Source organism: Zerene cesonia, chromosome 20 (assembly GCF_012273895.1).
Source record: "Zerene cesonia ecotype Mississippi chromosome 20, Zerene_cesonia_1.1, whole genome shotgun sequence".
Taxonomy (NCBI): domain Eukaryota; kingdom Metazoa; phylum Arthropoda; class Insecta; order Lepidoptera; family Pieridae; genus Zerene; species Zerene cesonia.
The window spans coordinates 2,327,419-2,342,051 of NC_052121.1; the positions used below are offsets into that span (position 1 = coordinate 2,327,419).

A 14,633-nucleotide genomic window follows, 5' to 3' on the forward strand; every position below is an offset into this window, starting at 1 on the left:
CAGATTCGAAATTCAAATGTAATATTTTTTTATAATTAAGTGTAACAGTATTTATGGCCAGACTAAGTATATTACCTAAATTAGCAGTAGTGGCTCAGTGGTGAGAACCTCGGCCTTCAAAATGGATAAGTCGGGGTTCGAGACCGGGCGAGCGTGCAGGAAATAAATTGATTTTTCAATTTATCTGCACATGTGGAAAACATCACCACTGCTTAAAACGGTGAAGGAAAACATCGTGAGGAAACCGGCATGTCCGAGAATCAAAAAGTTCGACGACATGTGACATCTGCCAACCCGCACTTGGCCAGCGTGGTGGATTATGGCCTGCACCCTCATAGGAGGCCTGTGTCCCAGCAGTGGGAACATATATGGGCTGATGATGATGATTATGATTACCTAAATTAGTAGACGCTTATCTATATCAATGATATAGAATTAATTGATTAAACTGTATGTATTTGCAGTTTACTTATTGTTTTCAATGAGTTCCTATAAAGTTTCTTTTTTTTACTTCAGTTATTGCAGTTAAAGTTGAGATAATACACCCTCACGCAAAGTTGGCAGATGCAGATGCTGACGGTACATTCAATTACAATGTGTCAGTGTCAAAAGCCGATGATATTTCAAAAAGAATAAAAATCTTAACTCCAACTGTAAGTACATATTTAACTTGTAAAGTCTAATTACTTCTGAAATTTTAAACATTGCGTTAAACAAAAACGTGAATAAGAAATGAGTGTAACTTCATTTTAATTATGATAGTGAATATTTTCATTATTAACTTTAACTAAAATCTAAAGCAAAGATGCCTTAGTGAATGTAGAATAAAACACCTAGCTAAATGTTTTTAGAAAATGTAAAGTTGTAGAAATATTCTATAATATTTATTTGATCAGTAATTAAGCATTACATTATCATGGTTACGTCGTATACAGAGTGAAATAAATAATTCAATGAACAAGTCACATTTAATATCCGTTAAAGTCCTTAATTTCTAAACAGATCCATTGTTAATAGGAGGGTGACTACGAGAAAGTTATATCTTACAACGTGTCGGCGCAGCTTCTAAACGATCCGATGTTCGTGAAACACTATATAAAAAATGAAGTAATGCTGAGTGATCGCAGCATTCTCGTGTCATTGGGGTCGATATGGGCGGCAGACTGCGGCAGCACGGAATGCAGTCCTAAATTTACGGTCAAATTTACGTCATCTATGCCGTAAGATCGCTTGCTTAGTTGTTGATCCAGCGATTGAATGTATTCAACATTAAAAACAAACATGTAGATATAATCGATGTTCAACTGAGACATGAAGCTTAAGTAGTCACTGATTCATGCTTTTGTAAACTATATAATCGGGGGCAGTTTTTATTGAGGACAGGGACATGAGGACTAAAAGCAGCACGAATTCCAGTGTGTAAAAATAACAGAGCTGTAGGTCGTGTACCGCCGTCACTTTCTCACACTGCCATTATTACTGCTTAAAGACGTCATGGTAACTCCCGACGATGAAATTTATGCAGCTTTAAAAACCTCTGTGTTTTTCAAGATCTACTTTTTAAGGAGTAGTCTTTAGTATCTATTGGTTATGGCTTTCCCGAACCACAAAGAGTTTCATTTCTATATTTATATTAACGATTCTTCACCTAATTATTGACAGGAAAAACTATATACCTCGGGTAATAGACAAGGAGACTGTGTCAATATCTCTTCGTAATGAAGGAGAAACTGCATACTCAGCGTGTGTCAAGATACGAGTGTCCACTGCGCGTATACTACAACCATCCTCTGGTTGTGTCAGATTGGATGATGGACTTCTGATTTGTAAACCGAAGACACTCTTGCATAATGGTGATTACTGGGTATGTGAGAGAATTGTAACAGATTCTAGGGACAACTACTTGGTGGACAGTTCATGTACCCGGACTATGTGGTTCGACTCCACATTCTTTATTATAACCGCAAGAGGCTGAATCTTTGTTCCCTGACAAACGGGCCCCCCCTCCGTTTGTCAGGGTCATCAAGGGTAGGATTAACAGGTTAACCTTCTAGGAATGCTCGCTCCATCTTAGACTACTTCTACGCTTACCAGCAAGCAAGATCGTCGTCAGGTGCTTTCCTTCTGTTAAAAAAATTATAATTATATCTAGTAAGACATAGACATTCATTTCTTTTTGATAACAGCACTATAATCGATTTTATAATCCACTTGAAAAGTTGATTTTAAATTTGTCAATTTTAATATAACTAATGTCACTTGTTTCTGATAAAAAAATATAATTTCTGGTTTTTGCTTTTGTATGCACATTAAAGTGTTGTTCGCAAAATTAATATTCTAGAATATCGAAAATATATATTTGGAGACAAGTGACTTGACAAGCAATGATAAAACCATCCAAATTGATTACGATGTGTACAACCACTGTAACAAAGATGATAAAACGCATTAAGAGGAAATATTCGTTGTCGAGGCAGTCAGTACTGGGATCATCGTGCAAAGGTACTAGTGAATTTGACTTTGTTAATATTTTATATATGTAATCTATACTGATATTATAGAGCTGAAATTTTTGTCAGTTTCTTGTTTGCACGCACTTATCTTAGGAACTACTGGTCCGATTTGAAAAATTCTTTCAGTGTTAGATAGCCTATTTATTGAGGAAGGCTATATATATACTTACCACGCGGAGCCGGGGCGAACCGCGAGTATGTTATAAAGATCATTTATGTATAAAAAATTGCCGAAGAAAAATCTGCATAGATAGGGCATTTGGACAGGTTTCTAATGAGGGTAAGCTTTAAACATTACTGCTACGAGAAAAGAAGTAAATTTCAATGAATGTTTTGTGCAACGGCACGTGAATATTTTAAAGCGAACTTAATAGGCAATTATGAGTCTAGTTGTTTATAGTACGTGATGATCTAGATTGAACTATTTGTATACTGATTTTCGTATTGTGAAGTGTCTATGTTATTTAAATTTGATTAGCAATTAATAAAATCGCTCCAGTTTTCGGATGACAAATAAGACTTTTTATTATGATTATAATGTGCGATTATTACTTATCATTATAAATCAATTAATGTAGGTATTTGAAACTGACTGCACCATTATATATCAATGAGTAAATAATAACAACGAATAAACCTAACCTTTATTAAACCTTCGTAGGTTAAGCGATTGTACGAGTCCTAATAATAAAAGAAGCTATTAACATAATTTTATTGGATTTCAATTCTTCTTTATCGTATTTGTTTTTATTTTATCCTCCTTTTTTATTAATTATCAATCAATCAACCAAAAACTCTTTATTGTGCACCTTTACAAGAAGAGTTCAAACAGGATATAAATAATATCAGCAGTATGAAGAGCACAACAGGCGGTCTTATCGCTTAAGCAGCGATCTCTTCCACACAACCTGGATTACATTATTTTCTTTATTAGGGCATCAAACGTCGAAGGGGCATTTAATATAACGCGTTTGGAAATTGAACAGGGTAAACGACTACAGCATTCTTACACGGTGAGCGTCTATTGAATGATGATTTATGTGTTATTTTAATGTTTATATTTTTGTGTTAAGGCTATTTGAAGAGGGTGAGGAGAAATAGATCAAGTGCAAATTAAGTCACTCTGGCTGACTGGCAAAAATAAAGTTCTTAAGTCGAAAAATAAGGGGAGTGTGGGGAATAGCCATTCAATGCTCAGTTATATTCGTATCTTATTATCGACAACGTGGTGGATCATAGCCTGAAACCTAGTCTTCCTAGTTCTCACCTTTCATGAAATATCTTCATTAATTCTAAAGTCACACACAGCTAACTACTTTAATTATTCCTATGACATATTCGTTGATCGTCTCTATGAATTACTTTAATTTTACAAACCTTATATTATTAATTTTTAACGTTATAAACATTAAACAAAAGCAACACTTTTACAGATCAGTAATTTAGGACTAACAAATTGGGTTTCCGTAAAATGTGAGGTATTGTTACCGCGAAGAAAATATTTAGAAGTCATAGAAAATCCAATTGAGGTAAGGTATATCTTTGTGCGATAAGTAGCGTAATTTTAACTATTACCTTTACAATAATAATCGAGTTAAAAATGTTCTTTCATCTCTTTATCCTTTACTTTCTATTAAGCATGAAACTACAATAATTATTATATTATTTCAGATAAACACCGAGAAATCTGTAACAAAATGCGACGTTAATGCGAACGAAGGCAATGGAGATAATATAAAAGCATTGTGTAATATCGGAGACCTGCGTCGGAATAAAGCTACAAAAATTTTCATAAGCATGTTTGTTCTGCCGAAAGGATTAGGTATGAGATATTTTTAACGAAAGTATAAATTTCCGTTTTTATCAATGATAAGAAAAAGCTAAACTAATAAGAATTGTTATAATGGACTCCCGATGTGGTATACATACATGTATGTAATATGATGGAATTTCATTACCTACATACCTGACTTGTTTGGATTTTACAATTCAATTGTTTCGAATCTAATTTACAGTATCAACCACGTTTAGAATAATTATAACTTACCTATAATTACATTGCAATTAAACGTAAATCACCTCGTCTATAGATACATAACCTATATTGTTGGTTAAATGATAATACCAGTATAGTGCATCTTATAAGAAAAATAAATTCCAATTTGAAAAAGCCCGATTTCCCAATGTACCCCGTCCAATAAGTACTGACTATTGATTCTCGATTAATTTCAACAATTACTGTTATACAATTTACAGAAAACATAATTGAGACACAGAATGTGGAATTAACGACGAAAATAACTTTGATGTTCAATGAACAACAATCTTACAGGTAATCTAAAAAAAACGATTTCGAAAATAATCATTAATACAGTATTCGCAGTCTATTTCTATTAATTATATGTGGTTAATACGCAGATATTTAATAAATATTCATATGTACACATAGATACATCTCAATATATAAACATGAATCCCTATTTCCACGGCATCACGTATGAACGGCTGGACTGATTTCAAAAATTCTTTCACCATTAGAAAGCTGCCATTACACTGAATGACATAGGCTATATATATTCCACGGGTGCAACCTGGGCGAACAGCTAGTCTGAATATACAATTGACAAAATGCAATTTCATATTAATTAATAACTTCAATCTCTCGTAAAGAAAAATGTCCGTTTAAGAAAATAACGGTGCACTACTATCGCAAGAGTGTCAATTCTTAAATATTTTAATCGACTCACTTTACTATGTCATGTATTGTACTAGTTCTTGTCCTGGTAACTTCTCATATTATGAGGAACCCTTGGGAACTCTTCTAACTCGTGTTCAAGCGATTCTTGAACTACCATTTTCTCTACTTTGACCACAAAACAATGTCACAGATAAAATAGTAAAATCTTCGGGTGAAAACAGCTTCTTTAATTTTCTTATTTATATTTCAGTATAACGAACACGCTTTGCTACTATCAGGAAACTGTCTCATTCTGGATTATATTACTAGCTATTCTATTTGGCCTCCTTATAATAATCATAATAGCGTATGTACTTTATAGGGTAAGTAAAATTAAACGGAAAAAGGCTTACATTGAATGAATAAGATTTTGTTCTGCTCTGCTCTGCTATATATATAATATGTAGTATCCCATATATATAATAGTATCCCATATCCTCTAGTGGGGTATGGGGCAGATATATATATATATATGTATCACTGATCGATTTTCTATAAAAAATTGTGTATAAACACAAGTAGGTGTCCAATCTCCTGTCAGGCCGCAAAAGCGTTTAGTGCGTCCCCACCGGGAATCAAACCCAGAACCCCTCTGTTCTAAGCTCACGCATTAAGCACAGTGCCAGGGGTTCAAGGAGGCAGCCAACCTATATAATATGCCATTATGTTTTTATCTGGGAATTTAGTGTAGGTCTTTTTGAATAAGTAGGTAGGTTACCTTCTTCATGTTGACATAAGTTTAACATTAAATTTTTTCAGTGTGGTTTTCTTCAAAGAAAGAAAAAGCAACGTCTCAACAATCTAAAGAAATCCATCAGGAAGCAAAACTCAGTAAGTATAAGTATTTATTTCTTTATTATATTTATTCCTTCTGGGTTCTGGCAGAATTAACACCGTCATGGGTCAATTGACTCATGGCATATAAAGCTTGGACCTTTTCACAGCCATAACACATAACAGCAACCTAAGTTAGATTTTATGTTACTTCTTTTCTTTTTAAATGTTTTTTCTTATTTCCTGTATAATGCTCAGTTGTTTGTCTTTTTGTTAGTATGTATATATTGTATGTCTATATCTATTTATATACAAGTTTTATGCTACATACATAAGACTACAAACTCGTTGAATTTATTTAACATGAGCAAACGGAAAACCTCGAATAAAATGGAAGTAGAAAATGATATTAAATACAACGAAATACACAACGGATTTTGATGTTTCTTTTTTATAAATAGATAACGTGTTTCAAGAGGAAAGTTTATATGTATAATAATATCTATTAAACTACTCCGAATTTAAAAGGGCTTGCGATATTTTATATCCCATAATCCCACCGAGCAGGTACTATGTGGGGAAAACCCCGTGGCTATATTTTTTCTCAAGGTCATGGGCCAAGCCACGAGAGGAGAGCTAGTTACTCACAAATAATTGCTATTATACTTTTGAACTATTATTATCAATTCTTTTATCACGATTAGTTTCGACTGTCACGTTGTTTTCTTGAAAATAAAAGTCTCGTCCCTAAGTATAATTCTTCTAAATGAATATTATTTACAGGATAAGGAAAACAGTCTACAACAGAGACGATCAATCAACGAAGAATATTTAGTGTCTGATGAAGATTTAGCGCAACAACATATTAATAAATAATATGATATTTAAATGTATATTTGTTTGGACTTAAGATCTTAAACTAAGTGTCTTGTTGTTAATTTCTTATGTAATGTATGCATGAAATGTTTATCTACTTCGTATATTTTTTACATGTACAGAGCTAATTGATTAAGTAAACAGTTTTAAAATTCCATATAATTCTGTAGTCCTGTCTAATAATTATAATATACGAGTTTGCGCCACTCGTATAATCCTCATGTAAATAGAAAGGTAAAAAATAAAACAAAACATAATTATGCAATAGTTTTATTGTTAGAACGGGTCCAATGGTGGAGCTACGCCCGCTACGCTACCGCCTACACAGATAACTACAAACTCTCACTTCTCACCACTTACCACTTACCGGAAGGTCACATTTACACATCATTTACACCAAAATTACACTACAGTTACATTAATTAGAGTAGTATATAAGCACATCACGTTTTACAATGCTCTTACTTCCGGTACCTAAGTAGCTTCACAATCTAATACATTTATACTCTGCATTACAAATCTAGTTAGAAAAATGTACCTTATCGTTACTGTGATACGGTCTATAATTGTTGAACGGTCCAACTTAAGCTGTATTCACATTGAGCGACGAAATATAAATGATATTTTCTAACTAGGTTTGTACTGAGCGACACATATTGCCTAGTACACGAAATAGACGACTGAGTTCAAGTGAGACATTGCTATTATCCGTGTGTCCGGTACAAGACGCTAAAAAATTATTACAATAGTTTTGGCAGTTCGCAACAATGGTAAAATGCAACTAACTCGACAGTAATACAAATATATTTACAATCGTCCTGTCACTTTCGAACTAAATCACAATCCTAGAAGTGTGACGTAACTAATCGTATATAGGAAATCGATAGTTCCCTATCGCAAATAAAAGCAACTCCGACTATTTGTCTAACATCCGCAAAGCGACATTCAATGGTTCCTTATAAAAATTCTCAGAATACACTCAAATTTGAAACGCTTTATAATCTTCTACTGTTTCGGTTGTTACGCGATAGATTAGTAAGCTCCTCAAAATTCGAGTATATTTCAAGTTTAAAAAAAAAATTAAGTATTCCTCGTTAGAATAGCTTTATCACAGAACCAATAAGTGTCTCTTGTGGTAAAGACCGACACACAGATAGCATTAACAGAATCAAAATCAACGCCAGGTGGCGCTACTGATGCCACTGTGTGGAACGGCCCTTATGCTTAAGGGCATTACGTACAATTAATATACAGCCATTTTGAATAATTCTAAAATTAGATCAACTTAAACAACGTCTATCAGTGCACAAATATATTTACAACACGACTGGTAAGTGAAAATAAAACGTCTTAAAATACGAAAAAATCTTACTAACTTCCGCACTACTGGATTTTGAGACGAGTAATTTAAACTGCTTTTATACTGTTTCGTTAAGTTTAATTTCCACGTCTCAAACGTTCGGCCGCACGGTGATATCATTATTTTTTTTTTATCATTTTATATAATTGTAAGAAGAATCTTATGTAATAGAAATTAAAGTAAAAAATATGCGACTAACAGCAGAGGCAGTTTGTTATTAACATAAAAACTAAAGTCTTATAATTTTACCGTCTAATATTTACATGAATCTTGCCTCGCTTGCCTCTGAAAGCATTCAAATGTTAATCTTACGACTACAAGAAAATAATAAATGACTGACCAAAATACAAACTAATACGTCAATTCGTGGCGAGTTGCAATGTAATCGCCGCTAGGTGGAGCCACTAGTTACGCGTGTACTCACCCCCAGAAACAATTACACCGAAAACCAGCCCCTAACTAAACTAAAGATCACTTGTGTGCTAAATGGAAAGAAACGTGTACTTAAAACAACAAACGAGATCTCTAACAGTCTGGAAACGAATTATTTACAATTACACATTAGTAATATAATATGTAGAATTAAAAGCGTGTTGAAATACGAATCGAATTTACTTATATGTACATGTACAATAATAATCGATTATCTAAAACTATTTCAGGTAATAGTCCTCGACAGGGAGAGCGATCGAAGATTCCAGATGTTATTTCTCGAAGCTTCGAGCGCTTCTTGTTGTATACTATTTGGAAGCGACTACGTACAATCTATATACAGGTCATACGCGGCAGCATGGAGGCTGTATTTTTGATCACAGTAACAGTTATCTGTATAAGGCAAGGTGGGGTCCGTTGTCCAATACACTATTATTACGCACGTGCACGCATTTTGGCGTACCAGCAAAAACAAAATCCTCGTTTTTTTACTTCAATTTACCGGGAAACATTCTAGAACTTTCTTTCCTCTTTACAAGTAACTGTCAACACGTGTGCTAATAGTATTTTGGGCAGACTCTATTTTGTACCATCTAGGCGTTTATCTGTACCAACACGCAAAAAACACATTGAAACAGACGTCTATTCGAAATCTGTTGCGTATTAGTACAGAAATTCCGCCAACCTATTGGATTTCTATATCGGTTTACATCCCATACCAAACTAATTAATACTACACAATTTATTTACACATTTTTTTTTATTATTTTTAATCTGTAATATAGTTTTGAACTAGTTTAAGGCTACGTCCGTTGACACTCGCACAAATATATGTATTACATGTTAGCAGCGTGATATATTATAACTACAAAAAAATAAGAACATCAATTTTGAAACGCATACATACATATTACGATTATACTAATGGCCAATAAAGACAAATAGTTGCACGCACACTAACACACATCAGAATAATTACATCACTAATAATAAATGCTTGAAATAAACGTTACACACTACCACATGTATATTATTGTAGTATAGACCAAAAGCAGTATATTTATCGATTTTTTGAGTAAAAACTATTAAGTGAGCTTTATTTGTAAAATTGATTTTTAATCAAATTTTATGTTTTACGGGCTTTATAGCTGCATACACTTATGAAAATAATATTCAACAAATACCTTTTGCGTTCCAATATTAGATTGTGGATATATAAAATATTTTACTCAATCATTTCTCACGCCTAGAATAAAAATGCTGCTTTCCCTCTATACAGCAATATTAATAATCAAAATTGTAATTACTGAAATATGTCAATTTACTTCTATATCTATCTAACCTAACTACATAAAAATGTCAGTCGATGTTACATACAATGGTGTTTAGGGAAACACAAAACAGGCCGCGTACAGACGGGCGACACGTCGAGATTCATTAGTACTTCGACACAAACGTGTCGCCATCTGAACACGGCCTTAACGAACACAAAAATCATTGTTTTTTTTTTTTCTATTTTCATTATCCATAGAACTAAAGTTATCGGCTAATACGTTTACTAATATATTGCAACGTTTATTGCTTGCAATCCGCATAACGATCAGGCACACACCGAAAAACTACCCTCACATACACAACTATCTGATGGAATAGCGAATAAAATGATGTAACTAGCCCTAACAAGCATGGCCCTTTAACATACGAGGTACGCAAGTTCTATTACCCTCCGTTCTATGCTATCATACTATGTCCTTCTCAATTCGTTGTACACCACGTTGAAACATCCATTTGAATGTTACGGGCTTAGTTTTTTTCGCCGCAACTCAAAGGAACTTATCAAAACCTTTCGATACCTTAGTCCTTACCCACTGACTGCTTCCTACAATACCAATTACTATACTAATCTACAAACATACACCCATCGCTACGATATAAAATATAAGTGAAAATATAAAATATTTGGTAAATATATAAACGTTTTTTATTTATCGCACATTAGAAGGAATCTCGTAGTCTTTTACTTGTATATTTAGAACATGGTTATCGTAAATGCGAAAAAGTTAGGATGTCATGAACGTGATGTATTTTATAGTTTTTTATCTAAGATCAGATCATATCAGAATTATATCTATAGACACTTCAATATATCCTCACAGTATATATATATAAACAAAGTGAAATGTTAACATCGATTGGTGTTATCAATTGTACATTTGTGAATTTTACATCTATTATTATTATTATTTATTATTGACAAAACGGAAATTCAAAGTTATAATTATCATACAATCTTATATGTATAGAAATACTTCATTTCACTACCAAAATATATACGAAACATTAGTTACATCAATAAAAATAAGTGTGACACTCGTCACTATGGCTTTGAAGTTTTGATGAAACATGTAAAGCGTTCTTGTCATTTTTTTATAATTTTTTATTTTTATCATAGTACCGTCTCACCGTCATCCTACATTCCGTACAAACAAAGAGACAGACACGAAACAGTGTTCGCTTATAATCTTTTACACATTGAGATCAATATTGCTTGCGTGATCGAAATAAAAATTCCCATTTGGCGTTTGCGTTTTTATCGTCGTTAGCAAGGGAGATTGCGCCCAAAGCCCTTCAATAGTCTTAGCCAGTGTGTATTTAATATAGGGCGCGCTTGTCGAAGCCGCGCTTAGACTCGCGTCATTCCCACTGGTGCGGCGACGGCGGCAGCTCCGACGGGTGTGCGACTGTCGAGCTGCAAGTCGCGAGTCGCATGGATTAGTCGCAAGTCTGTGTCGTGCTTTACCCACACCCAGGCCACTGGACTTGTGTTGGAATCATACTTTACTTGGCTTCTTATTTATTTATTTCGTACCGATTTCTTATAACCGTGATTCCAGCACACGTCGTAAAATTTTCGACCATGCATTGTCTTGAAATTAATGATTTATTTTTTTTTTATCAAAATATCTGAACTGTAAAATTGCATCGCAAATCAAATCTACTGAAATACTAACTATAGAAAAGGACAAAATCACCACAACCGAGTGCTTGGCACTTTGCTCACTGCCTACTCATGCACTAAATACTTTTCGGGACAAACATATTTTTCTTAACCATGAAAACCTGCTTTCAAAATAATTTTTTTTTTAACTCTTTCTCGATAAGATTAAAGCGAATGTTGAAAGCAAAAGTGAAATTTGAATCACAATATTGCATAATCTCACAGTTAATAATCTGCAATAATAATATTTCGAAAACAGGTCCCTTGAAACTCCCAGCTATATCGTGACCGCATAATAAATGCATTCAAAAACTTTATTTCTTTTGTTTTTTTCAATTGATAAATGCATTTTAGCGATCACATCACTATTATAAAGAAATAGAAAAGTAAAGTGGGATTTTAAATGTAACATTAATGCGAAATATATATGAATATTTCACAAAAAAAAAGTTCAACAAAGGATCGCCAAAATGCGTGAAAAAAAAATCATCAGATAATCGAAACAAAACGCATGCATATCATTCGGAATGGGAAAGATAAACTATCCAACGATCAACCCTTTTGAAATTACAATTGACGTTTTCCCGTAAAGGCAACACTAAAACCATGGACCTCAAGGATTTTAGATTTAGCATTTTAGACCTTAAACTCACTCACATAAAGCTGAAATTGACTTTATTTTGACTCTTTTTTCTTAGTTCAGGGTTGCCTCTTCGATAAACGTCCGCGTATATATGGACAACACAATATAACGTGCGGTGACGCTTACTGGAATTGGGCACTACGCAGCGCACAGAAATATCACAGGCGAGAGCAGAAGTATTTTTGCCGCTGTCTTGAAAGGGGAACAAACTTTTGCTTTCGTACTCGCTCTAGGGCTGCCGCAAACACAGAAAAACCAATTATTAAACTCGGCAGCGTTAGCACCACCATTTCAAGAGGGTTGACGTAACTGCGGTGGCTGACGCTCGGAAGCGAAAGGAAATAGAAATAAAATCCATGCACAGGTCGGACTTTAATGCCGTGAGGCTGGTAAAAAATAGGAGAAAAAATTACCTACAAAACTTAACTACATAGGCGGGAGTGGGACGGGATTGCGGGACTAACTTCTGCGACCACCTTCATACTATACTATGGGTACCTAACCTGATCTCGGTTTGGACACAGATTGCTTGGTGCCACACTTAGTTGTGATGATCTAATCTCTTATAAAACGTAACGTGTTGACAACACTTTGAACTAAGCAATGAAACTAAAACGAATAAACTTTACGCTCGAGTATGGCAGAAATCACTAGAGTGCTAAGAAGAAATCGTATGTAATCCAATGTTGTCGACACGTTGAGAAATTGCGTGGCCGTATGTAGTGGGTGCGGGTGGTCGCTAATAGCTCTGTGATTGGTGCCTATTGACGGTGACGATTGGCCCCAAAATAAAATAATTAAAAAATCTACGAATCATATAAAAAATCAAGTATGTTAAAAATGTAGATAACAAATAAACAAAAAAATCTTAGACTACCTTCAAACAAAAAAAAAATCACAAAAAAATGAATAAAAAAACACGCGGGTACCAATCGCCTCGTCGCTAGGCACCAAGCGGTTAGGTATCGCAAAGAAATCACCTAGTGTCTGGTTGGTTGGTTGGTTGGTTGGTTGTTTGCGGTGGCGTCGCCTTACCTTGCGAAGCTCTTGAACGCGGCGGACTGCGGGTTGATGCACAGCGGCACGCGCGACGTCTGCAGCTGCTCCGCTATGAATTTGTGGATCTCCTCTGCGGAGACACGGTTGGGTGCTCGTTAGCGGTTAGGTTGGGGGGAGGGGGGATCGCAAGTTTTGATTATAAAAAATATACGTTATAACGTTAAGAATTGCATATATTCCTTGTTATTTCAATAATAAATTAATGTACTATAGAACTAATGAGAAATTTTACGATAAAATTATGGTATTTAAAAATTCAATACATTATTACCATGTACACCAAACTGGAAATAGCCCTCACTACATATAATACAAAAATCAATGGCCTATGATATCTATCATTTTGTAAGTGCCAGACGCTACACCTTCTCATTATGTGAGTAAAACAAAAAAAATGCTGCAATTTTCAATCAACCCATATATATAATCGCACCCCACAACGCCCATCGCTGCGTACACCCACGCACCCAGCACTCACCCTTGACTTGGTGCACCGAGGTGAGCTTCCTCTCCCAGCCGTCGTGGAAGGCGTGCGGCGCGACCGGCTCGAGGTCCGGCGAGTAGTGGCGCGCGGCGGGCGGCGCGCTGTAGCAGCACTTGCACATGCACGAGTGGTAGCGCAGCCGCCCCTCCTCCAGGTACGGGTGCGCCAGCGCGTCCACCACCGAGATGCGCTTCGCCGGGTCGAACACCAGCATCTGGAGTGTTGTTATACGTATATTTTAACAAGTGGACACGGTTAGAGATTAGACGACTTGCGTGTTAGAAACGTAGACTTGCTTGTTACATTTAAGGAGACTGGACACTTTCGTTTTTTGAGTGTCATACGTATATTTAAAATAATAGACTTTACATTATAATTTTATTACCTTCTACACATATGTGGCTGTCCAATAACCAGCATGAGAATAATAAGAAATATCTCATGTAGTATTTAAATAGAAGGGAGTGTAGATCGGAATTGGAGACGGATTGGAGTATGCCTGGGACTCTGTGCATCATTTATAAAAAGAAAAAACCTACACTATATACCTCCATTATCAAATTGCTTATTAAGCAAACTAAAGAATCCATATTATGTACAAACAAGCAATAAAAAAAAGGCGTGTGTGCGATTCACACAAGATAGAAGTGAAACTTCAGTAAATCGACTAAAGAATGAGATGAATATATACCTAGTCTTGCCATAAATATTGTAATAAAGAAAAAAGAAAATTGTTAACTGCAAATAACATTTATTA

At 34.8% G+C, this 14,633-nt stretch overlaps 2 protein-coding genes across 4 annotated transcripts in view; one reads left to right on the forward strand and one right to left on the reverse strand.

The window, feature by feature from the left end:
- The window catches only part of LOC119835026 (integrin alpha-PS5-like), a 17,371-nt gene extending 10,252 nt beyond the window's left edge, over nt 1-7,119 (forward strand). Inside the window, exons 15-25 of the mRNA XM_038359617.1 lie at nt 517-653; nt 1,018-1,220; nt 1,663-1,864; nt 2,342-2,502; nt 3,448-3,526; nt 3,947-4,042; nt 4,185-4,335; nt 4,770-4,845; nt 5,462-5,573; nt 6,010-6,081; nt 6,808-7,119. Coding sequence (XP_038215545.1) covers nt 517-653; nt 1,018-1,220; nt 1,663-1,864; nt 2,342-2,452 — 653 coding nt within the window. The 3' untranslated portion in view covers nt 2,453-2,502; nt 3,448-3,526; nt 3,947-4,042; ... (3 more) ...; nt 6,010-6,081; nt 6,808-7,119. The remainder of the gene's footprint in view (nt 1-516; nt 654-1,017; nt 1,221-1,662; nt 1,865-2,341; nt 2,503-3,447; nt 3,527-3,946; nt 4,043-4,184; nt 4,336-4,769; nt 4,846-5,461; nt 5,574-6,009; nt 6,082-6,807) is intronic.
- Nucleotides 7,120-7,154: 35 nt separating this feature from the next.
- The window catches only part of LOC119835282 (serine/threonine-protein kinase NLK), a 106,112-nt gene continuing 98,633 nt past the window's right edge, over nt 7,155-14,633 (reverse strand). The window contains exons 8-10 of one of the 3 annotated variants that reach the window (XR_005288036.1): nt 13,871-14,090; nt 13,314-13,462; nt 7,155-11,441 (exon numbers count right to left, since the gene is read on the reverse strand). Coding sequence is in view for 2 of the 3 variants with exons in the window: in XM_038360014.1 (XP_038215942.1) it covers nt 12,472-12,568; nt 13,369-13,462; nt 13,871-14,090 (411 nt within the window). In the remaining variant the exon portion in view is untranslated. Of the gene's footprint in view, nt 11,442-11,859; nt 12,569-13,313; nt 13,463-13,870; nt 14,091-14,633 lie in introns of those variants that run through there. The other 2 variants (XM_038360013.1, XM_038360014.1) reach the window with 2 other exon arrangements.